This window comes from Anabrus simplex, chromosome 1 (assembly GCF_040414725.1).
Source record: "Anabrus simplex isolate iqAnaSimp1 chromosome 1, ASM4041472v1, whole genome shotgun sequence".
Classification (NCBI taxonomy): Eukaryota; Metazoa; Arthropoda; class Insecta; order Orthoptera; family Tettigoniidae; genus Anabrus; species Anabrus simplex.
Genome location: NC_090265.1, coordinates 54645020 through 54671658, shown reverse-complemented (window position 1 = coordinate 54671658; position 26639 = coordinate 54645020). Strand labels below are relative to the sequence as shown.

The 26639-nt window shown below is 38.2% G+C and overlaps 1 protein-coding gene across 1 annotated transcript in view; it reads right to left on the bottom strand.

Annotated features, from left to right (window-relative positions):
• LOC136884060 (intermembrane lipid transfer protein Vps13) overlaps positions 1-26639 on the bottom strand; it is an 816621-nt gene that overhangs the window by 770625 nt on the left and 19357 nt on the right. Inside the window, exon 4 of the mRNA XM_067156088.2 lies at positions 16496-16719. Coding sequence (XP_067012189.2) covers positions 16496-16719 — 224 coding nt within the window. The remainder of the gene's footprint in view (positions 1-16495; positions 16720-26639) is intronic.

The following is a 26639-nucleotide window of genomic DNA, read 5'->3' as shown; positions in this document are numbered from 1 at the left end:
CAATGGGTAGAAAAACAGGCACTACTGGAAGCTGAAGAAGCATGCAAGAACCCTTACATAGCACTTAAAAGAAAATCCAACAGAACCCCTGGAGAAGTTCCTATGGAGACCTGGGAAAGTCATTTCTCCCAGATATTAAACATGTCAAACTTGAACTTATCACATGTTATCAGACCACTCTGTAATGAGGAAAATATCATCCCATTCACTAAAACAGAGGTGGAAGCTGTAATAAACTCTACAAAAAATAATAAGGCAGCTGGACCCGATGGAATCTACAATGAAATGTTGAAAGACTCAGTGGAAATACTAATAGACGTATGGACTGATCTCTTTAATAAATGTATGGCACTTGCTGAAATATGAGATGACTGGAGAAAATCAACGATCAAGGTCCTATATAAAGGGAAAGGAGAAGACAACGATCCAAATTCATATAGAGGAATAGCCTTGGAAAGTAATATATTTAAAGTATACTCCAAATTACTCACCAGAAGACTCACGGCATCGGTAGACTCACTAATTCCCGACCAGCAGTTCGGATTCAGAGAAGGAAGGTCGACATTACATGCCACAAACAACCTGCTAAATGATATCCATGAAACACTACCCCAAAGGTAAACAACATACTATCTTTATTGACTACACCAAAGCCTTTGACTTACTAAGCAGGACGAAGCTGTTACAAAAGTTAGAAAACATGATGGGAAAAAAACCATGTCATTACAGAAACGATTAACAATATTCTGGCCTACAACAAAATAGAAATCAAGGATGGAGTCTCAACATCAAGAGAAATAGTGCAAACAAACAGTACTACAGCGAGACCCGATGAGCCCTATCTTATTCAATATTGCCATAGTGGACATCACGAAAATACTAGGGAAAACCACCTTAGTCTCACTGTACTTATATGCAGATGACATGGTTATAAGCTCACCAAACAAGGTCGAACTACAGGAAACGCTGAACAATGTACATACTTGGGCGAAGGAAAACGAACTCAAAATTAACCAGAATAAGACGGTATGTACGGTATTCAGAAAAGGAGGAAACGCTGCAGCCACACATAGAATGACACTGGACAGGGAAGAAGAGCTAGTAAATTCGTACAAAAACCTTGGAATCATCCTACGGACAACATGCAACTCATTCAGGAAACACGTAAAAGAAAGAGCAACTGGCGCGATCAGGGGAATCTACAGTGTAAAGAATATTACCTCCCTATCACTACAAACAGCCATAACTCTTTTCCACGCGAAAATAAGCCAAGTCCCAACATACGGTCCGGAAGTAATATGGGAAAAATTATCCCTGACAAGACTTAAAGACCATAGAGAAAGTGAAAGCCCGATATTTAAAAAGAGCACTAGGAGTAGCAAAAACTGCCCCATCCAGACTTGTTTATGAACTAGCAAAAGAGACATTCTATATAGAGGACCTACAACTCCAGTTATTCTTGCCATACACCAAACCAGCGGACACTTATCGAGATTAGGGAGAAGAAACGAAGAGAAATACCCCTAGACTTCTATGCAACAGACGCTATGACAGACAGGAGATGGGTGAACGAAAACCAGACACTAAGGAACGTACTCACCAGACTGGCAATCCATGGATTTCACCATAAAATCTGCCAGAACAAAAAATACCACGAACCATCCAAAAATTGTGTATGCGCACTGTGTAACCAGCTCTGTGACAGGTACCACTTAACCATGCGTTACAAGAGACAAAAGTCTATTGTTGAGTATAGCAAGACATAACCATGCACACTTAAAAGTAACCACAGAGTTAAATGAATATAACAGGGAGAAATGAGGATGGATAAAACTGTTAAATACTATATATTGAATATTATAATTAGATACTATTACAGGATAAGCTCCCAAGGATATGTAATATATGTCATGTATGAACCAATTTGGCCATTCGGCTGCAATAAATTCTTTCTTAAATTTGTACATATTTTTCCTTAGTATTAATTCAGCTGACATGCAATGGATGATCAGTTACTCAGAACAATTGTTTCCTTTTTCAAGTGTTAATTTCATGAACATTTGTGATTCAACAAGGTGTTCGAGTCTGATGCAAGTGCGATGACAGGTATAACTTTAAATCAATAGTCTTTCACCCATGGGTAACTAATGCAGATATCAAGCTCGATTTACTATGATGATGATTATTATTATTATTATTATTATTATTATTATTATTATTATTATTATTATTATTATTATTATTTGTATGTATAGCTATGAAGTGTAAATTCATTTAGTATTAGTATTGTTATTATTTACGTAGTTGAATGATCATATTGTGTGCGAGGTCATGTCATGGAACACGTGTTGTACATAGACGTTTATATCAGTTCCGTTAATTTAAATACCTAGAAATTAATATTATTTATTCTTAATTGTATAATATGTAATTCATAATTGTGAAACACACTAACTTCCAGAATGGTAATAGGCATGAGAACGATTGAGAATATTCTGTACATTGTAATCTGTGTATCAGACACACTAGAATTTTCATAAAGATATATTTTGTAATGTAACGTTCTAGAAGTCTGGCTAGGCATACATATAAGGAGACGATCTTGACGGTGAAGTTAGTTACTGTTAGTTACTGCTGAGTTACTGTTAACTAGTTATTGTTTGGAAGTTGTTGGTTGACGAGTTATGGTGTAGCAAGAATATACTTGTGATGGTGGTGGTGATGATTGTTTAAAAAGGAAGTACAACTAGGCAACCATCCTCTAATTAACACTTATCAGAGAGAAAAAATGGAAGGGGTCCGATACTCGAAAAATGAAGGTATCGGCCAAAGGAAGACGAGGGCCACAAAGGGCTTGAAAACGAAAGACTCCCTAGCCCTCGCAAACCTAATAGCGTCGGGGTTGGAAAAGAACAAGAGTTGACCAAGAGAGGTCGGATAGGCTAGATGAAAGTGAGGAGCCTGGCACAAGTAAGGGTAAGCAATGCCAGGACTCAGCTAAGGGCCCCATGGTTGGCAACCAACACTCCAAAGTTCAGAGCGCCTGGGGCCCCTTTTAGTCGCCTCTTATGACAGGCAGGGGATACAGTGGGTGTTATTCTACCGCCCCCACCCACAGGGGGAAATATATACTTGTGACCACGTGGACGACATGCTTTTAAGCAGTGAACTGTTTTATTTGTTTCAATGTTGTCATCTCGATGTGCAGAGATTGGCAGTTGTCTTTAAATGTGATGTGAGAGTTTTGTTTTGACAAGAGTGATGAAGGTTATGTGTGTGCTTTGTAAATACATGTGAATAAAATAAGTGTACCAACTGACAGCATCTGGTGTGCGTCTTTGTCGATACGTTAACTGGCGACCGTGACGAGGACGTAAAAATTTACGAGTGAATACGAATGTAGTAGTTCAAAATGCAAGTCATATTAGAGAGTATTTCACTCAAACAGCCCAAAGACGAACTTACCAAGAGGAATCTCCCGACGAATGCTAAGAAGAAATCGCTACAGGCGCGACTATGGGAAGATCTCGTGGAGAAGGGAGAAGATCCAGGAAAGTTTTGCATTGAAGTCAACGAAGATGCCGACGAAACATCGGAAGATAGGTAAATATAACAGAAATATGATCTAACCTAATGAACATGATGCAGGCACTAAAGAACAAAATATCAGACGTAAATGACAAACTTTCAGGCAAAATTTCAGACAAAATTTCTCAATCTAACTTTTTTTTTTTTACTGGCCAAATATGATAAGTGTACATCATGCAGGTTTACAAAATTGAACAGGGCCTAGAATGGAAAATTTCAACCGTAAATGACAAAATTTCATCGAAAAATTAGCGAAGTCAACGATCGATTAACGCAGCAGATATCGGACATCAGGTCAAAACTAGAACAGGTTGACCAGATCGATACTAGAGTAAGCCAGCTGGAAGGGGATATCTTGGACTTCAAGGAGTGGGTGGAAATCCAGGTTTCCGGCATAAAACAACAGGTCGAGGGGAGGATTTCTAACACCGAGGGAAACTTTGAAAGCTGTATATCTGCTATTGAGGGAAATCTTGGGAGCCGTATTTCTGCTGCTGAAGGAGGGATAGAAAACTGGACTTTGACTATCGAGGAAGATGTGCAGAATATAAGGGAAAGCATCCTTCATGCAGTAGAAAATAGATTGACTCAAACAGGACATACCGCCACACCTCTAACCTCCTTAAACCGAACCGGCAATACAGGACACCTAGACCCAAAGGTGATTACAGAGAGCCTTCCAGAATTCCACGGGCGACTGGAGGAGAATCCGACTAGCTTCGTCGAGGGATTGGTCAACCTATTAGGAAGGACTAATTTACCAGAGGACATCTTCGTGCAACTCATCACACTGATTAAAAGGGCAAGCCACTACTTGGTGGAACACCTTGAAGGGATTAAATCTAAACTGGATGGACTTCAAGAGGGAATTCCTCACTAGGTTTAATTCCGAAGCGGTGAAGAGCTCCATGAAAAAGAAGCTACTGACTGAGGCACAACCCAATGGCATGAGAGCTAGCGCCTTCGTCCTGCACAAGTACCAACTTGTCAAGCGTCTGCACCCGGAAGGAAGCGAAAACGAAATCTTACCAGATATCACAGAGCTACTCCACGATATGATTCGGCCCCTTGTGAAAGTATCACAACCCAGATCCTTTGACGATCTACGCAGAATCATTGCCCAGCTGGAGGAGGAACATAAGAGTAAAGATACGGAAGAGCCCAGTGCAGTTAGGAAGTGCTACCAGTGTGGAAGAGTGGACACCTGAAGAGCAAGTGCCCAGCCTTGACGTCAGAAAACTAGGACCAGCCCATTCTGGATTGAGGAGAGGATGGGACCGGGAACAGGAATGCTCCTCAAGACCTGACAGATAAGTAACCCTGGTAAAGAAGGAGAGGGATTGGTCAGATAGTGAGTAGAATAGATCAACCCACCCAGCTATCATCTTAAGGATTGGCAACGAGAATGTTTCAGACATACTCGACAGCCAAGCAAGCCACTCATTTGTCAACGGGACTGTCGTCAGATTACTACCGCCTATGAAGCCTCACCACCTCAGAAGGGTGGTGGGAGAAGCGGACAGGGTAACCTATTCCATCCAAGGACAGAGTAACCTAAACGCTAATTGCATGAACAAGCCTATTGAAATTGATGTTGCAGTGATCCAGAACCTGATATCATATTAAGTCATGGCTTTCTGGTGGAATAAAAGGTGATCCTAGACTATGCAGCTCATGAAGTCTTTTTGGGAAAAGACCGACGTCTGAGGGTTGCCTGGCATTATGGAAATCTCCACAAGGATACGGAAGTTGACGTAAACCTGGAAGATATCCAGTTAACACGTCTTCGACCAAGTGAAGAAGAGGAGCTGAGAAACACCTTCAAGAACTTTCCGGATGTAATCAATAAAATAGGATGCACTACCATGGTAACGCACACAATTGAATGTAGCTCTTCCTCACCTATCAAGCAGCATCCATATCCAATCAACCCAGATAAACTCTACTTTGTCATCCAGAAGATTCAAGAGATGGAAGGGCAAGGTCTAATCGAACCCTCTACATCCTGTTGAGCTTCACCTATCGTCCTACAGAAGAAGAAGAAGAATGGGGTGTATAGACTACGTGTGGACTACCGCAAGTTGAACAAGAAGACCATTAGTGATGAATACCCCATGCCTGACCTGAAAGACTCGCTGAAACAAGTGGGTCTAGGATTTTCAGCACGCTGGATCTCAACTCCGGATACTGGCAAGTGGCGTCGAGGAAAGTTCTAGACCACTGACCGCTTTCATAACACCGAGAGGATTGTACCAGTTTGCAGTAATGCCCTTTGGATTGAAGAATGCTCCTGCCACCTTCATGTGACTGATGGATAAGGTATTATCAGGATATGTTGGAGATTTTTGCCAAGTGTAGCTCGACGACATTTTCATTTACAGCAAGAATTTTCAAGAACACCTTGTACATCTGAGAAAGTGCTGGAATGACTTAAGATGCATGGACTGACTTGCCAACTGGAGAAGTGCCACTTTTCCCAGTCCCACGTAAAACATCTTGGCCATGTCCTAACCTCTGAAGGCTTAGAAAGGCAACCGGAGAAAAATCGAGCTGTCAAAGAAATTGAATGCCCGCGGACCAAGCGACAAGTATGTCAGTTCCTTGGCTTGTGTGGATGGTATAGCAGTTTCGTGCCACACTTTGAAGAGAAGGCAATACCACTCACCGATCTAATCCATAACTGCCCGTTCCAATGGACCAGCAAGGAAGAGGCAGCATTCCACGGCATTAAGGCTGCGATATGTAACGCTCCCGGTTTAGCCCATCCCGACCCTCAACGGAAGATGTGCCTGCAGACAGCTGCCAGCGACTACGGCTCAGGAGTATTGTTATTCCAGAAGAGGAGTGATGGCGGAAGGGACATCGAGTATGCCAGCAGGAAGTTATCTCCCATCGAACAACACTACTGCACAGCCGAGGAGGAAGCCCTAGCCATGGGCAAATTCAGATGCTACTTGGAGGGAAGGAAGTTCCAGCTCTACACCAATAACGCTGCTCTCAAATGGTTGAACTCTGTCTCTGGCTCAAAATCTAAACTGAAGCGATGGGCTCTGTTAATCGCATAATTTGATTTCGATGTGTGTCACGTCCCAGGACCGATGAACATAGGAGCAGACAGCTTTTCTCGACACCGGGAGATGGAACGTGAAGCTAGTAGCACCATTGTCGAAAGGGAATTCCCACAAAAACAGCAGAGTGAGCCTAAGGAACCCGTCCTTATGACCATCAAGATGGAACTTGATGGCAAGTGCAAATACTTAGGTGTGAGATTTGAAAGTAATTTGCACTGGAAGGGTCATATTGATGACATTGTTGGGAAAGCATACAGATCATTACATGTCATAATGAGGCTACTTAAAGGATGCAACAAAGAATTAAAAGAAAAAAGTTACTTGAGTATGGTTCGTCCATTATTGGAATATGCAAACAGTGTTTGGGATCCTCACCAAGAATACCTAATAAAAGAAATAGATAGTGTGCAGAGGAAAGCAGCAAGATTTGTAACAGCGGATTTCAGGAGAAAGAGTAGTGTATCAGAAATGTTAAAGGAACTAGGGTGGGAAACTTTAAGTAAGAGAAGGGAGAAAACTAGACTTACAGGATTATATAGAGCCTATACAGGAGAAGAAGCATGGGGAGATATCCGTGAGAGGCTTCAGTTGGAAAATAATTATATCGGCAGGACTGACCACAAATATAAAATTAGAAGGAATTTTAGCAGAAGCGATTGGGGTAAATTTTCATTCATTGGGAAGGGTGTGAAGGAGTGGAACAGTTTACCAGGGGTAGTGTTTGATCCTTTTCCAAAATCTGTACAGATATTCAAGAAGAGAATAAACAGCAACAGAGAAAATAAATGAAGTGTTAGAGGGCATTCGACCGGTGCAGGTTATTGTAAATAAAAAAAAAAATTGTGTGAATAAATTAATTCCATCCCCTGGTCTAAGGAGTTTGGACAGCCAAAGTAGGGGACAGCCTGTAGGGGTGAAGTACAGTGGGGACTTCGAGGGCCCCGGGACCGCTACGGTAGCTGTGAAGGCCCTTCAGGAACTCTGAAAAGTGGTGGCAAAAGGGGCTCTGGTTAAGACGCAGCAAGTCGTTATGCTACTTAGGATCCAGAACGGGTAAAAAAAAAAAAATAGTAAATAAATAAATGCAATGTAAATATTAATGTTATACCAGTTTTATAGTATCATTTGAAGCAATTCCACATACTGTATATCAGTTGACTATATTTGTAAGTAGTACAAGAGATATTATAATTAGAATTTTGTAAACAATATAAATTTATTAAGGATGAGCTGTGTGTTTAATAGAAAACATTGTTAGCGTAAATTGTATAATATTGTATTATAGGAAAAATTTTCTTCTCTTGTTAATTTAATATTTAGTGCTTGACAATAATGTATTTTAGTGTACCATTTGCCACCGAGGTAGACACCTCATTTGCAAATAAAGAGATTTTGATTTTTGATTTTGACTTGATCCGGGAGTGAAAACAGTGGCAGGAACAAGACAAGCCCTGTGAACCATGACGCAGTGGATTAGGAGACAGAACACCCATAGTACTTGTCCCGAGGGAATTCAAGATGTGCTAAAAGAACTTCCGGGTTGAAGGAGGACACTTTATGTACAGGTCGCACCTCCCTGACATGCCTGAAGTAGTGGTGATCCTCAGACAGCACACGACAGACATCCTCTAGAAGTTCCACAACAGCACAGAAGCCGGACATCCAGGAGGCAAGGAGCCATATCAGTCTATCCTACGAAGATTCTTCTGGGTCAACATGCGAAAAAACATCCTGGACTATGTGAAGGGGTGCACCAAGGCGAGCAACAGGAAAGCAGATTCCAGCCAATGAGGAAGACTGCCACAATGCCCGTGGAAGGTCATAGCCCTGGACTTAATGGGTCTTTACCCTAGAACACCACGGGGTAAAACAGGACTCCTAGTAATCACTGACCTCTTCACAAGATGGATTGAGGCTTTTCCGATACCTGCAGCCACACCAGCCTGCTACAAGACTAGGTATTCAGCTGCTACGGTTATCCATGGTGCATTCTGTCAGACAACAGGAGTCAGTTCACGTCGAGGAAGTGGCGACAAATGACAACGGAATGGGGTGGGAGCACTGGACCACCCCTATCTACGACCCAAGGGCAAATCCAATGGAACGACTGAATAAGGAGCTGAAAAGGATGCTACGAGTCCACCTGATAGACAAAGAACATTGACAGTGGGACCGTCAGATACCACAGTCACTCTTTGACCTGCGACAACGCATCAACCGTGTCATCGGCTATTTCCCAGCAGAGCTGTTTCTTGGTCGACAGCTGTATGGCACTGGGGATTGGGAGATTCGTCCACCATCCACTTCGGGTCAAGATGATGCAGCTGTTTCCCTGGCAGATTGGCAGCAGCGGCAGAACACCAAGAAGTAAGCTTTGACCGAGAAGAGATCCCTTACCCAGATCAAGGTTCAAGATGTCAAAGAGATGCAGATCTTCCTACCAGGCCAAGAAGTACTGCGACGTAACCACCCAATCAGTAATAAGATTGGAGGATTTCACGCAGGTCTCGCACCTAAGTGGGTTGGTCCCATCAAGGTGGATAAACAGCTGGGCCATGGGGTCTACTTACTGAAGACCAACCATCCTGTTACGGTACACGCATCGGAGTTGCGGCGAGTCACCCAACCGCTCCGCATACAGAGTAAGCCAGGATGAGAGGCTACTAATGACACATCACCATCTGCTCATCGGGAGGAGAACACATCAACTATCATCGAGGAAGAGGCTGGCAGCGAGGCAACCTCGACCCGGCACATGCTGGTAAAGATGAGGAGAGCACATCCAGCGACATCGAGGGAGAGAGAAGATACAATCTACGTCCAAGGCAAAGTCGATGAGTGTGATAAAGTGTGGAAATTGTTTCAAGTTATACCGGGGATTTGAATGCAAGTGCAATAACAGGTATAACTTGAAAACAATAGTCTCTCACCCATGGGTAACTAATGCAGATTATTATTATTATTATTATTATTATTATTATTATTATTTTTTTTTTTTTTTTTACAATCATTGTTACGGAGATATCTGTGACACAGAAAGAGGTGAAAGAAGGTGTGGGCTTGAATGGGTCTAACTACGATATCAAAAACTGAATTAAAACTTTATTTAAAGTGTTTTTTTTTTTTTTTTTTTTCAAACTTAAATTTTTTTTCATTTAGTGAAATGACAATGGCAAATTTGGGGATTAAAATTGAGAACCCCAGAAAAGGGATTTAACAATTTTGGGCTTCAAGCCCCAGAGTTACAAGTCTTGAGCTACAAGATCCAGTGTTACAAAATTTGTAAAAATCACAATGTTTAGACAAGGACAGGAGCATTACAATTCAAGAGCACACTGCTTTAACAATTTTACAACCTTCCAGAGGCACTCCTCAATATTACAGTAAACTAGAAAAGAGCTTACATGCTCTCGAACATTTTAACAGCCAGCTTGAGGCAACATTACACAAAACTTTATGATCTCTGACCACTCTAGGCACAATTTACAAAATTTATTTTACACAGAGGTATCTATTACCCAACCTACTGAGCCTTTGTGGAAAAAGAACACGGTAATTAAATGGCCCGAACACAAACTGAATGGAGGTGTACACTTGCACTCTTAAATAATGAAGTATTAAAATCCTAACAGGGCTTTATGAAATTTTACATTAGTCGAACGAAAATTTACATTTTAGAAAAGTTTGGTTACATAGTTAGAAATTCGGACCTTCCCCTCGGATAAATTTGCGGAGACAGTTAGAAAAATATAATATTGGTGGCCTTTATCTGGCTGTTGTTCTGCCTGCCAAAAAAAATGAGGCTCCCCGCCTCCTGTCTTAACACACACACTCAGAAAGATGACGATCAATTGGACAAGGCGCCCAGAAAAGCCTTAGCTTATATACCCGCGAGGACGGTTCTAGAGGGTTCTGGACTAATCCGGACACACCCTCTTAATTTTATTGGCAAATCCAAAAGTTATGAACAAGAAGCCTGTGATAGGCTGAAAAATAATTACGGAAAATTCTTATTGGCCAGATTCAAAACTGGCGGAATGAGAAAGAAGTGTTGCAAACTTTGAAATATATACAAAAAACAAATGAAAGTTAATTTACTTGAGAAAACTCAAACACAAAATTTCTTTCAATAACAACTTCTACCTTGCACCAGAGTGCATGACCACAGTTTTTGGTAGTGACATCTATGGAGAAATGTGCAAACTTCTTGATGTACAGCAAAACCAAAGTAAATCCAATCAGTTTAGGAAACTTCACCATAACACAATTACTCCACATTTCAATGGCGACATCTTCTGGTCAACGTCCTAACTTCATACAGTTGGTGTTTCATGTTTTGGCCGACAGAGGAGTTCATTAAGGCGCTTCTTTTGAATGTGCGGAGTTGAGATGTACCTCCTGGTACAATCATGATTATTATTATTATTATTATTATTATTATTATTATTAGGTCTATTATTATTATTATTATTATTATTATTATTATTATTATTATTATTTTACGAGTATGATTATTATTATTATTACTATTTTTATTTTTATTATTATTATTACTTGTATATATAGCTATGAAGTGTACATCCATTTAGTATTAGTATTATTTCCCTAGTTGAATGATCGTACTGTGTGTGAGATTATGTCATGAAAGTATTAGTATTACTATTATTTACGTAGTCGAGTGATTGTATTGTGTGCGAGGTTATGTCATGGAACATGTGTTGTACATACACATTCATATCAGCTCTGTTAATGTAAATACATGTAAATTAATATTATAATTTACTCTTAAATGTGCAAGGATGTCGAAGGCTGTATGGTCCTGGGAAAGGTAGATGCTGCATACAGGAAAATCAAGGAAACCTTTGGAGAAAGGAAATCTAGGTGCATGAATATTAAGAGCTCATATGGAAAGCCACTTCTAGGGAAAGAAGACAAAGCAGAAAGATGGCAGGAGCATATCCAACAGTTGTATCAAGGTAAAGATGTAGATAATTTCGTTCTGGAACATGAAGAGGCTGTTGATGCTGATGAAATGGGAGACCCAATTTTGAGGTCAGAGTTTGACAGAGCTGTGAGTGACCTAAATAGGAACAAGGCACCTGGAATTGATGATATTCCCTCTGAATTACTGACTGCCTTAGGAGAAACCAGCATGGTAAGGTTATTTCATTTAGTGTGCAAGATGTATGAGACAGGAGAAGTCCCATCCGATTTTCGGCAGAATGCTGTTATACCTATTCCCAAGAAAGCCGGTGCTGACAGGTGTGAAAACTACCGCACTATTAGTTTAGTATCTCATGCCTGCAAAATTTTAACACGTATTATTTACAGAAGAATGGAAAAACAAGTTGAAGCTGAGTTGGGGGAAGATCAATTTGGCTTCAGAAGAAATGTAGGAACACGTGAAGCAATCCTGACTTTACGTCTAATCTTAGAGGATCGAATCAAGAAGGACAAGCCCACGTACATGGCATTCGTAGATCTAGAAAAGGCATTCGATAATGTTGATTGGACCAGGCTATTTATGATTCTGAAGATGATAGGGATCAGATACCGAGAACGAAGAATTATCTACAACCTGTATAAAAATCAGTCTGCAGTGATAAGAATCGAGGGCTTTAAAAAAGAAGCAGCAATCCAGAAAGGAGTGAGGCAAGGCTGCAGTTTGTCCCCTCTCCTTTTCAATGTTTACATAGAACAGGCAGTAAAGGAAATCAAAGAGAAATTTGGAAAGGGAATCACAGTCCAAGGAGAAGAAATCAAAACCTTGAGATTTGCCGATGATATTGTTATTTTATCTGAGACTGCAGAAGATCTCGAGAAGTTGCTGTATGGTATGGATGAAGTCTTAGGTAAGGAGTACAAGATGAAAATAAATAAGTCCAAAACAAAGGTAATGGAGTGCAGTCGAACGAAGGCAGGTGATGTAGGAAATATTAGATTAGGAAACGAAGTCTTAAAGGAAGTAGATGAATATTGTTACTTGGGTAGTAAAATAACCAACGATGGCAGAAGTAAGGAGGATATAAAATGCAGACTAGCACAAGCAAGGAAGAGCTTTCTTAAGAAAAGAAATTTGCTCACTTCAAACATTGATATCGGAATTAGAAAGATGTTTTTGAAGACTTTTGTGTGGAGCATGGCATTGTATGGAAGTGAAACATGGACGATAACTAGCTCAGAAAGAAAGAGAATAGAAGCTTTTGAAATGTGGTGTTACAGAAGAATGCTGAAGGTGAGATGGATAGATCGAATCACGAATGAAGAGATACTAAATCAAATTAGTGAGAGGAGATCGATTTGGCTAAATTTGACGAGAAGAAGAGATAGAATGATAGGACACATCTAAAGACACCCAGGACTTGTTCAGTTAGTTTTTGAAGGAAGTGTAGGTGGCAAGAACGGTAGGGGTAGACCAAGGTATGAATATGACAAACAGATTAGAGCAGATGTAGGATGCAATAGTTACGTAGAAATGAAAAGGTTAGCACAGGATAGGGTGGCATGGAGAGCTGCATCAAACCAGTCTATGGACTGATGACACAAACAACAACACTCTTAAATGTATAATTTTTAATCCATAATTGTGAAACACACTGTAACTTCCAGAATGGTAATAAGCACGAGAACAATTGAGAATAGTCTGTACATTGTAATCTGTGTTAGACACACTAGAATTTTCACAAAGATATATTTTGTAATGTAATTAGAAGTCTGGCCAGGCACATATATAAGGAGACTATCTTGACGGTGAAGTTAGTTATGTTTACTGCTGAGTTACTGTTAAGTTAGTTGTTGTTTGGAAGTTATTGGTTGATGAGTTATGGTGTAGCAAGAATATACTTGTGACCACGTGGATGACATGCTTTTAAGCAGTCAACTCTTCTTTGTGTTTCAATGTTGTCATCTCGATGTGCAGAGATTGGCAGTTTTCTTTAAATGGCGGTTTGTAATGCAAGAGTTTTGTTTTGACAACAGTGATGATGGTTATGTGTGTGCTTTGTAAATACATGTGAATAAAATAATTGTACCAACTGACAGCATATCCTGTGCGTCTTTGTGTATATGTTAAAGTCAAAGATTCAAGTGTCAATTTCATTATCATTTGACGTATCCCACTTATAATTAATCAACGAAGTGTTTAAAGCAAAAATTAATTTATTTGACAGTGATACAAATGAGCTGAATACCATACAGGAGACTTGTGTTCTTGTCACGCCTCACCTCTCAGTATTCTTGTGAGAGATCGAACCCAGCAACGTGTGCACCTAGAAATTCGAAAACTTCCACATCTTCCAGAAATTTGAGAAATTCTAGAATGTCGAGAACTTTGCATCCCTGTCCAGACCAAGCCGAATTATCCTCCCAGAGTTCAGAGGTTCCAGCCTGCTAAAACGAATCAACTCAACTTGTGTAAAAAAAGTCATGAATTTGTTCCAAATGAACAATAAAACCAGATTTTCAAAATAATATAAATTCGATGAACTAATACCCCTCTATGTACTAACACAAACGCTTATGTACCACCGTCTTAGAAATATTCCATGCTCTTCAAGCTAGTATCAGCAGCTAGAAACACTTTTTTCCTGGTACAACATAGACAGTGAACGGTTAGAGAAGGTAGAACAGTGTACATATCTGGGTAGCATTATTAATGGAAGCAATGAAATCAACCCTGAAATGAATAACCGACTAATTAATGGTACAACATTTTATCATCAAGTCAGAGAGCCAAGAGAGTACCCAAGAGAATGAAATTAACATTGTATAAACAGTATTTTATTCCAGTTGTAACATATGGACTAGAAATGCTGGTAACTAATAAGAGACAAGATAGCACGATTCAAGCGAAAGAAATGAAATTTTTAAGAACATCAGTTAAAAAGACAAGAGATAGAATTCAAAATATTAAAATCAGAGAAGAGTTAAATATAGAAACGTTAGTACAGAAGATACAGAAAGCAAGGCTGAGATGGTTCGGACATGTAAAAAGAATGGGAAAGGCACAGGTAGTAAGAAGGGAACTGGAAAGAGAAGTTAAGGGAAAGAGACCGGTTAGAAAGTGGATGGATCAGATTTGGAAGGACATTAGAGAAGCTGGATTGGATGTGGCAGAAGTAATGGAGCAGGAAAAGTGGAAGGACAGAAAGGAGTGGAGGAGGCTTGTTAACCACACCCGGGTGACTGGAGTGGGACATTGATGATGATAACCGTATAGTTACCATCAGCCAACTCTAAAGGCTGAGTATTATCAGAAGACTCAAGCATAGATAAAATTTACGTGCTGTAGTTCCTGCTATTTATGTACACACACAAAAAAAAGAAAAAGAGGATGGAATGGTGTCATTAACATCCAACATAGCTGGAAATGGGAAAGGGTAATGTATGACATTTTTATGATACAAACTATAATAATGGAGATATCCACCCCCTCAAATTTTTATTACAAAGTCCTTCAATGGTAAGTATACTAATATGGAAATAATTTTCAGTCATCACACAGAACTGAACAGTCATAATGGTTTTTATAAGCTGCAAAACCAGACAGTCATTAGCCCCTATTCAGGAAGATGATGAAGATAACCATCAAAATGAGAAGAAAAACCATGAAAGAATGAAGGGCAGATCTGAAAGCCCTACTTTTGCCGAACTGGAAGAAAAATATGATTATCTAGAATGTCCTAAGTCCCTAAGACTTAGAGAATTTACAATGACTAACTATTTTTTGTTAACTGAGGCATGCTCGTCTCTTCTGCTGCTGCCTCTCATCTTTGTTAGATAGTATTACTGATGTGATTACAAAAACTAACCCTTGAGTGACTGGTACACAAGAGCTAATTAACTTGTCGGACATTTAAATTACTTTAAAATTTATATTTAAATGGAAGCTAGTCTTTCTGATAACCAACATTTGGCTTCCATTTTCGTATGGTAACACACTGATTCTTCTTCTTCCCGTCCTTTTTCCCCAGTTACCTGGGGTCAGTACTTCGGTCAGTTTTATAACCTTTTCTGAAAGCAACCCTATTCATTCACTACTGCATGTTTTTGTGGTGATTTATAGTGTGATGTGTTGCATGTAGATGTGTATTGAGACAAATGCAAACAGCCAGTCGCCGAATCAAAGGAATTAACTATACTCATTTAAAATCACTGACCCAGCTGTGAATTGAACCTGGGGCCCTCTGAACAGAAGGCCAGTATGCTAATGATTCAAGGCTGTACTAATGGTCACATGCTGATTATAGAATTAAAATCTTGATTTATAACAAAATACCTCCAATATCATTCAAAGTATTTACACCAAGCTTTTGAACAATAATATAGCATCAAGTATAGTACAGTAGTACATACTGAAATAACACACAATTTGAATTTTCACTTTATTTTTAATTTTATTTAACAGACTACTGGTAAAATGACAAGCATATATTATCACTAGTGTAGGTAAAGCATCAGGAAGTCTGTGGCGAAGGTGGAGATAGTTGATATTTTAAGAAACAATACCTTGAAAATAAGTGTCTCTTGAATAAGGAGGTCTCACTTCACCACCACAGAAATCAAAAGATTTCTAAACTTTTGTACTCCAATTAGCTGTGTACAGGAATGGACTGGACAGAAGGGTTGATGGTTAAGCTTGTGTTAAGTGGGTACAGGAATGAGGATTCATGTAGGCATCCAAAAAATAAAAATTCTGAAAGTAAAAGCAAGCATGTTATCTGTTAAGATTAATAAACAATTTTCTAAGTTCAGAAAATGTATTGTTTCTCAAAGACTTTTAAACAAATTATTCCTCTTTTCAAATCATGATACAAAACAATAAAAACTAGCTTTACCTTATGAATCTGGGGACATTCATCCTGGACAATACATTCCTTCCAGTTCTCATCTGTTGTGTGAACTGAAAGGTTGTGCATAGTGAGTCCAACAGCAAATGGGTGATAAGGTATTGAGATTCTGTCTTCATAACGTATATGGATATCTTGTATCTTTATCTGCACATTTTTTATGATTTGGGTAGCCAGCTTCTCCACGAAAGTGTCAGCTGCTTTCGGCTGATCTAAAATGTGTAAAAGGTACAATAAAACAGATGATAATTTTATTCTTCGAATAATAATCTTTGAGATTTTGTTTGATTTACTGTGCTGCAAAAATTTACATTAAATTGGGCAGGCCACATGACTGGCTTTGAGTCACTATATTACATTTTTTCTGGAAAAAAATGCTTTTGTTAATAATGTGAGGATCAGAATAGAAAGAATGCAGTAAAGATAACTAGATCTTGTGTCCTGTAATGAAATCTTATAGTTATCTACTACAGAAAAAAGAGCTGTATACCTCCTAACCTGCTTCTCTCAATGCTTACAATTCCAGAAATGAAAAGTTTAGCACAGGATAGGAAGGCATGGAAGGCTGCATCAAACCAGTCAGACACATCTTCACCAAATAATCAACTATTAGCAATAATGTTTCCAAAACAAGGCACTGTACTTATTAAAGTTGAAGCCTCTTTTCAGTTCTGACTTACTTAATGTAAACCTTGAAGTTCTCCATTTTGCTGAAACTAATGTAAGATTAATAAATACTAGAAAATACCTGAAAAAGAAGACAGAGAATAAACAATAGGAAAACAAACTGATCAACCTCATCAGTTCACACAGAACAATAATTAAGGCAAAGAACTTAATAGCTTTTACTATTCTTTGTAGTATGCAGGTTCATCTCTGGTATCAAGGATGGGATTATCTGTTGGATTTTCTATACTCTGCTGAAATTTTACAAATTAGATATTTTTGAAGACTTTTCCATTGCATGGAAGTGACACATGGACAATAACCAGCTTAGAAAGAAAGAGAATAGAAGCTTTTTGAAATGTGGTGTTAAAGAAGAATGCTGAAGATGAGATGGGTATATTGAATCTTGAACGAAGAGATACTGAACTGAATTGGCGAGAGGAGAACGATTTGGCTAAAGTTGATGAGAAGATGACACAGAATAATAAGACACATATTAAGACACCCAGGACTTGTTCAGTTGATTTTTGAGGGAAGTGTAGGTGGTAAGAACAGTAGGAGTAGACCTAGGTATGAATATGATAAGCAGATGTAGGATGTAGTTTTTTTTTTTAAATGCTATTTGTTCGGGGCATCGACCCATGTGGAACTTTTGCCCCTACTGACACCATACTGTATGAACCTGCGTGTAATTGGAATGGCGGTAGTGTGAAATGTTGTGTGTGAGGAAAGGAAGATTAAGAATGTCACAAACACCCAGTCCCCAAGCCAGGGATATTAATCATTACAGTTAAAAGACCCGGACAAGGCCGGGAATCAAACCCGGGGCCGCCGGGTGACAGGTGGACACGTTGCCCCCTACACTGCGTGGCCGGACTGGATGTAGTAGTTAGAGAGAAATGAAAAGGTTAGCACAAGATAGGGTGGCATGGAGGCTGCACCAAACCAATCTATGGACTGATGACTCAAACAACAACAACAACAACAACAACATACATACATACAGGTACATTCTATTACTAATATTAATATTTTTCCTTTTCTTGTATTTATTAATCTTGCATTAGTTTTGACAGACTGGAATACATCAAGGTTATATACTTATACAAAATAGTAATTATTCAGATTCTTACTACAAATTAAAAGAATATAAAAAAAGAGAAAAGATATAATACACTATGTAAAAGGAGATGAGGTAATTGTGATAAGGCACTGAAATACAGTGGTACGTCAAGAAGGAGAAGTTAATGTAGTAGCAGAATTTAGATTGGAACAAAGGAATGAAAGAGGAAGTCAGCTGGTAGAATTCACCACACCACCTCAGATAACACCAAACAAACAAACAGCAATTGGAGGGGACATACAAGATAAACTACCCAACAACTTTTAAATACGATCGTCGATTTACGTCCCTTTCGATCATGCCTTTTTAAATCCATTATTTCAATGTACGGTCACTGATGTCAACAAGAGCGTATTTATTCAACAGCATTCGCTGAGGTCAAATGACAACAAGCATTTAAATTTCTGTAAGACCAACATTCACCCTGTCACAAGTTCAATTATCAAATTTACGAGATCACAAATTTAAAATTGTCTACATAAGTTTATATGTAAATATTCAGTAGAGTTTATGTACACATGTGGAGATGGAACCACTTCCGTGTATGTGGGACTTGCCCTTTCTCCATCTACCACCGCTAAATTGTACATGTACAGTTTAAGGAAAATAAATAATAATAATAATTTGCCTGCTGTCATTTCTTGATGGATGCAGTACTTTTACATCCATCACTTGGCACAGGCCAGAGTAAAGTGTAGCTTCCACTCAAGTCCCAGTCTCATCCATGGCTGTGACTATATGGAAGCTGCTGGGGTATCCCTTTCAGACCGAGTATGCACAATTGTGCGGGTTCGTATTTTGTTTATCCCTGACCGTATTTGATGTTTTTTCGGCGCTAGACCGGACTGCAGTGATTGTGCGGGACACGTGGCGTCTATTTCAATTGTTTTTAGTATGCGCTTGACCGCCAGGGCGAAGGAAGAAGAGTTTAAAAAGCACAGTTGATAGGCGAGATGGCGAGAAGCAGTAGTGCCAAAAGTAAGTATTTATTTATTGCGTTTATATTAATCTAGAAGCTTTACTGAATACCGGAATATATTCAATGAAGTGTGTACATTGGTTAGTGAACATAAATTTTGAAGATACATCATCGTATATGATACGAGGTTTTGAATTTTGATACGCACAATTGTGTGGGTCCTTTTTTTCGGATGTTAGTTTTTATTTTGTAAAATAAACTATCAATATGTGTATTGAGGAGCATTTTAGTCAGTTTTTGACATAGAAACAAAAAGTCACGCCTCCAGTTTTCTTTCAGGTCTGAAAGGGATAAGGGTGGTGCTAAGTAATGACATTCGGAGTACAACTAGTACGTTTGAGTGTTATGCAAGGTGTTGCTCATAGGGTTAATCGTGCTGCAGTAGCACTTTCTGGCCCAGTGGGGAAAGCAATGGCAAAACTACCTCACTTCTCATCTTGCCTAGTACGCCTCATTTTGGTGCTCTCATTGGTTTTTGCGGTTTCCTTATAACCGCATAACCATTGGTGGTGCTATTTGAGGATCCAACCAGCCTCTGGGCTGATGACCTGACAGACACAATAATAATAATAATAATAATAATAATAATAATAATAATAATAATAATAATAATAATAATAATAATAAAGGCATGTCTCCAAAGATTCTGTATTTTATGATGTTCTAATAGAGTAAGTTTTAAGTTTGTGAAAAATGCTCTAATAGTTCGTAAGTCATTATTTACAAACCTAACCATTCTTTGAGATTCAGATTTGGCTGATGATGCTCTGTAAGGGAGCGAAACATGTCCCACATAACTTTTTAACTAATGAAGATATTTTAAATGTGACAACATTAGAATGTATTGAACAGGTGGATCATAATAAAACTCTGTTATTGTAAATCAACAGATTTCAATACAGATTAAAACATGAGATTAGTCACTTGCAACAAACAATGATTACGTATATATGTGGACCAGACCTAGCACAGTGGAAGGTATCAAACAGATTTTGCTATGATTGGACAAGATTCAGAAACCATGTGTTTTATTGCAAGACTTTCCCAGGAGCAGATGTGGACTCTGACCACAACTTGGTCATGAAATGCCATCTGAAGTTGAAAAAATTGACAAAAGGAAGGAATGCAAGGAGATGGAATCTGAGAGTGAGGGAATGTTTCAGGAAACATATTGCACAAGAACTAATTGAAAAGGCTGACAGAAACACAAGAGATGAAGAGGGGACAGTCGTGAAGAAAGGTAAGATCAAGTAAGAATCCTTTATTCCTTTATTGTATAATATGATACAGAAGAAGTGCCCTCTAATTTTAAAAAGGATGTTTATTCCCAAGAAAGCAGGTACTGACAAGTGTGAAAACTACTACACTACTAGCTTAGTTCCTCGTGACTACAAAATTTTAACGTGTATTTTTTACAGAAGAATGGAGAGAAATTGAAATTGAGTAGAAAGAAGATCAGTTTGGCTTCAGAAAAAAAAGTAAGAACATACAAAACAGAATCCTGACTTTACACTTGATGTTGGAGGATCAAATTAAGGACAAGCTCGCATACATGCCATTCATAGATCTAGAAAAGGAATTTGATAATGTTGACTGGACAAAGCTATTTGAGATCAGATACCGAGGAAAGAGGATTATCTATAATCTGTACAGAAGTCAATCTGCAGTGATAAGAAGCAAGGGCTATGAAAAAGCAGCAATACAGAAAAGAGTGAGGCAAGGCTGTAGTTTATATCCTCTCCTTTTCAGTGTTTATATAGGACAGGCAATAACGGAACTCAGAGGAATTTGGAAAAGGAATCACAATCCAAGGAGAGGAAATGAAAAATCTGAGATTTGCCGAATGGCATAGACACAGTCCTGGAGAAGGAGTACAAGGTGTAAATAAGTAAATCCAAAACAAAAGTAATGGAATGCAGTCAAAGTCAGGTGATGGAGAAAATATGATTAGGAAATGAAGTCTTAAAGGAAGTTGACAAATGTTATTTGAGTAGAGGAATAACCAATGATGACAGAAATATGAAGGGCATAATATGCAAACTAGCACAAGCAAGGAAAGCCTTTCTTCGCAAAAGAAGTCAGCTTGCTTCCTTCATTGATATGGAAATACGTTTTTAAAGAATTTTTGTCTGGAACACAGTACTGTATGGAAGTGAAACATTGTAATAACAAGCTCAGAAAGGAAGAGAATACTATCTTTCAAAATGTAATGTTACAAAGGAATGCTGAAGGTCAGAGGGGTGGACTGTATCATGAATTTAATTTAATACTTTATTAACGGTAATACCATTTTACATAACAGTAGAGAAGAATAAACAAAACAAAACACACTAAAAAGAAAGTTCAATGGAGTATAAGTAGAAAAATATGTACAGATATATACACAGGTTATATTACAAGTAATCACAGGAAAGTAATAGTCAAATTTGGAGATTATGTAAGCGATTTCTCAATTTTGACAATGAGCAGTTAAATATATCAATATCCAGTTTGTTTAGAGATCTTGACATTCGTTCAATTGGCCCATTGAATGCGTAGTTCTATGCCAATTTGTAGACAATGTATTCTTGAACCTTGTGTGTCTGTCTGGTACATGTACGTTAATTTTTGCAAAGAGTTGTGGACAATTCACCAAGGAATGAAGCAATTTAAAAATGAAGAGTGTATCCAATAATTCACGGCGTTGTGACAGGCTATGCATATTTAAGGACTGTTGTAAGGATGTATAATCAACATTATCATATGAGAATCCTGCTCTAAATGAATATAAACAAAGAAATTTATGTTGTACTAAATCTAATCTATGGATAGAGGTCTAATGAGAAGGGTTCCAAACAGGTGTACAGTATTCTAATATAGGGCGTACCATAGACACATACAGCAATCGATAGGTAGCTAAATTTGAAAATTCTCTAGAATATCTAGTAATGCAACCCAATCTTTGAAACGCTTTCTTACAAATATTTTCAATATGTTCATTAAACGATAGGTTATAACTGAATAAAACACCCAGGTCATTAACTTGTGAAACAGGAGTTAGAATGTTATTACTAAATTTGTACTGAAATGATATTTTCTTCTTGTTTTTAAAAAAACGATATTATTTTACATTTCACATGATTAAGTTTCAACCCATTTTGAATGCAATACTTTTCCAGATGATGTAAATCTTTTTGAAGTTTTAAACAATCAAGTGGACAATTAATTTGCATAAAAATGTTTGCATCGTTAGCAAACAAAAGCAATTCAGAATTCTTAAGTATATTTTTAATGTCATTTATGTAGAGAGTAAAAAGTAACGGCGCAAGGTGAGACCCTTGAGGAACTCCACTGGTAATAATAGGTGCAGAAAAATGATTCCTTATTTTAACAATCTGCAGGCGATTTTTAAGATACGATTCAAACCATGAGAGGAGAGGCCCATTAATTCCGTAGCCTGTTAGTTTTTGCAGCAAGATATCATGGTCGACAAAGTCAAAAGCTTTTGAGAAGTCTGTATAAATGCAGTCCACTTGGGAGTGGTTCTCTATTGCATCCAAGAGGAACTGATAGAATAAAAGAAGATTGCTACAGGTTGACCGTCCCGAAAAGAATCCATGTCGCTCATCAATGATGTTTCTAAAGAGAGGTGTGATTTTGTCAAGAATTATTGAGTCAAAAATTTTGGAAATATGAGAAGAAATTATAACTGGTCTATATTGTTTTATGTCAGTTTTATCACCATTTTTGAAAACTGGACTAACAAATCCTTTCTTCCACTCCACTGGAAAAACGCCTTGGTTTAATGATAAGTTGAACAGATAAAAGAGTGCTTCACATAAAATAAATGAGCAGTACTTGAGCAGGTACGTTGAAACACCATCACGTCCGACAGTTTTCTTTAATTCCCAAGATATCAGTTTGTTGTAAATTTCTGCCTTACTAATGTTTATAACTGATAAGATTGACAGAGAAAGGATAATCATAGGACATACTACTACTATTCTGATAAGAATAAACGGATGAAAAGTGGTTAGCAAAAAGACTGACAATATTTTCTCCAGTATCGGCTGTAACTTTATTAAGATGCATTGTTGAAGGAATATTATTACATGACCTTTTAGAACTTAGATATTGCCAGAATTTCTGTGGATTGGAAGTAATACTTCGTTCACAGTTGGAGACATACACTGTATAGCAAGATTTAGATTCAGACTTGCATTCATTTCTTAAATTCGAGAAATGCTGATAATCACTATTGAGACCTGATATTTTGTATCGCTTGTGTCTTTCTTCTTTTCAATAATCAGGGACTTCAATTTATGATTAAACCACTTAGGAAATGTCGGAGTCTTAAAATTCTGTATAGGGATAATTGAACTGGTGAGAGAATGATTTGGCAATATTTGATAAGAAGAAAGGATAGGATGATGGGACACACATTAAGACACCTAGGTCTTGTTCAATTACTTTCTGAGGGAAGTGTAGGTTGTAAGAGCAGTGGGAATAGAGCATGGTATGAATATGGCAAACTGAGTATAGCAGACTGTTGTATACAAGGAACTTGGTATACAAGGCACAACATAAAAGTTTATTGCTTCAACACATTTATACAATATGTACTTTTCTTGAAGCTTGTTGAGTTGCACACGTTTAATGTTAATATAAGGTAGCAGGCTGAGGGCCTGAATAATATTTACATACGTAAGAATTGAGATTTCTATATACATACAATCTTGTCTTGATGAGACAGTCTGTTCAAATGAGAGAATGTTCTTGATAGGCGAAAACTATCGGTCATGTATAATAACAAGTGGAACTTGTAGAGAGAGTTCGTATTAGCAGAAGGCTAACAGGAGGTGTATAACTTGCAAGGAACTTGCGTCTAATGTTCATATATAGCAGAATGCTATTTTTGGAGTCGGAGCACTGTAGGGGACTTGAGTGAGTAGCAGAATGCTTGGATGGGTGCTCGACGTGGCTACGGGATGCAGGATGAAATGAGGCAATGTCCAGAGGTGAAACCTCACGGCCAGGAATCAGTCCACCTATTCAGAACACATTTTTAAGAGGGTGCCTCCGTGTCTGACTTGCAGTGTAGTCTGGTCATTGGACACTGTAGGAGTCCTGGAGAGGCGAGAAACGTTGCTCCTTTTATAGCGCTGGCTGACGTCAGAGATGATCACGTCAGCGCACTGCAGTCTGCCTCGTGGTCTCTGGAAACATCCATGTGTCGGGCGGGCTGCGGAAATTGTAGGCGTGGAGGACACACACAACAGATGTACAATGCAGTAGTTACACCGTAATGAAAAATTCAGTACAGGCTAAACTGATAACAACTGCACATCAAAAATTATCATTATCATTATTTATTATTATTTATTATTTACATATTTTACGCCCACATTGGAGCACTGAAATCAATACATTTGAGTTAATTTCTTCTTCTTCTTCTCCCAGAACTTTTTCATCCTCTCCGACCTGGAAGCCCTTTGTGTGTCCGATATAGTATATTGTTTCCGTTCAACTGCTTTTAGTTTGAGACTTATGCTTGTAGCACTTCATTCATCACCAATTCATACTTCATTATCATTATTATTATATAAAATAATATAATTAAGAAATGAAAATATAAATTAAGTTCACACCATTAAAGAAAAGAAACCAAAACGCAATAAACGAAAGAGGAATTTTGATCCACACCAATTAATTAGAAATTATTAATATATAGAGGTCGTACAAAACATAAAATTGACAAAACTTAGAAGAACTGGTTCCAATTCTCAGGCAACAAGATGAAAATTTAACCCCACTGAATCCACATAAAAGACGCCTGGTGGACCTCAGAATGTGACAAAATTCATGAAGAAAGACATCAGGCATGGTTAAAATTTCAAACACACAAAACAGAAGAAAGTGCAATCAATCTCAAAATTATCAGGAAAAAGTTCACACAAATTATCAGGCAAACCAAGAGACAATCACAGAAAGATCTAACCAACTCAATAGAAGAAAATTACCATAAAACCAATTTCAAAGACTTTTACAAAATGTTTGGAACAACTACAAAGATTTTCCCCTCCCACGTTAATGCTGAAAAGTGAGAATGAAAAAATGACACATAATGACATGGAAAATGCTGAAATCATGGCAAAAGCATGTGAAGAACCCCAGGAACTTTTATCAATTAATACAAACACACCCATCAAGACCCCGCCTGAACTCATAAACCCTCCAGCAATCCAAGAGGTGGAAACAGCACTCAGAGTGTTGAAAAATTATAAAGCATGTGGAGAAGACCAAGTTTTTGCAGAAATGGGGAAATATGGCAGTGAGACAGTTTGAACATCTTTACACATGGCCCTGACAAAAATCTGCATAACGAAAAGTTCCCCGAACATTGGACCACAGCCATAATCCATCCACTCCACAAAAAGAGATAAAAGCAATCCAGATAATTACAGAGGTATTGCTTTCTTAGACAGAACATACAAGATTTTCTCCAGAAGCCTATACAGGAGGATCAAAGAGCAACTAAAGGAAGAATTAGGTTAATACCAAGGAGGCTTCAGACCTTGGAGAAGCTGTGCAGAACAAATCACCACTTTAAAATTAGCCATAGCATATTAAAAGAAACAAAACAAACCTCATGCAATAACCTTTATAGACTTTAAAAAAGCTTACGACTGTATCCATACACCATCAATGTTAGAAATCTTAAGAAATTTCGGGCTCCATCCAAAATTAATTTAACTGATAGAACTCACCCTAACCAACACTAAATCAAAAGTCAAGTTCAGGTGGGAATTCTCTGAGCCATTCATCATAAAAACAGGTTTAAGACAAGGAGACTGCTTGTCACCACTGTGCCTTGGAATATATAATGAGGGAATGGTTCAAGAACATCCAAATTGGAAGACCCGAAGACAACATAAGTAAATTGCCTAGGATTTGCTGATGACCTTGCTCTCTTGTCCAACAATATTCAGGAAACCAAACAACAAGTTTATCTCTACAGGAAATAGCACAGAAATTTGGTCTTGAAATATCTTTTGAAAAGACAGTAATCATGTTAACTGACCCACCACTCAAACAAAATTGCCACAGGAAACCAAGAAATCGAAACTTTATGTAAATTTAAATATCTGGGAGGAATCATAACATACTGTATAACCTCAATGAAAAGCCAACATGGCATAACAGAATAAATAAACTGACCAGAGCACACTATGTCACCAAGAATACCTTCTACAAAAGGGGCCTATCAATAGCAACAAAAATAAAACACTACAAAAGTCACTCAATCAGAAATAACATACGCAAGTGAAACCATCTTCAAAACAACTAACACTGCACAGATAGACAAAAAACTCAAGATAGAAGAA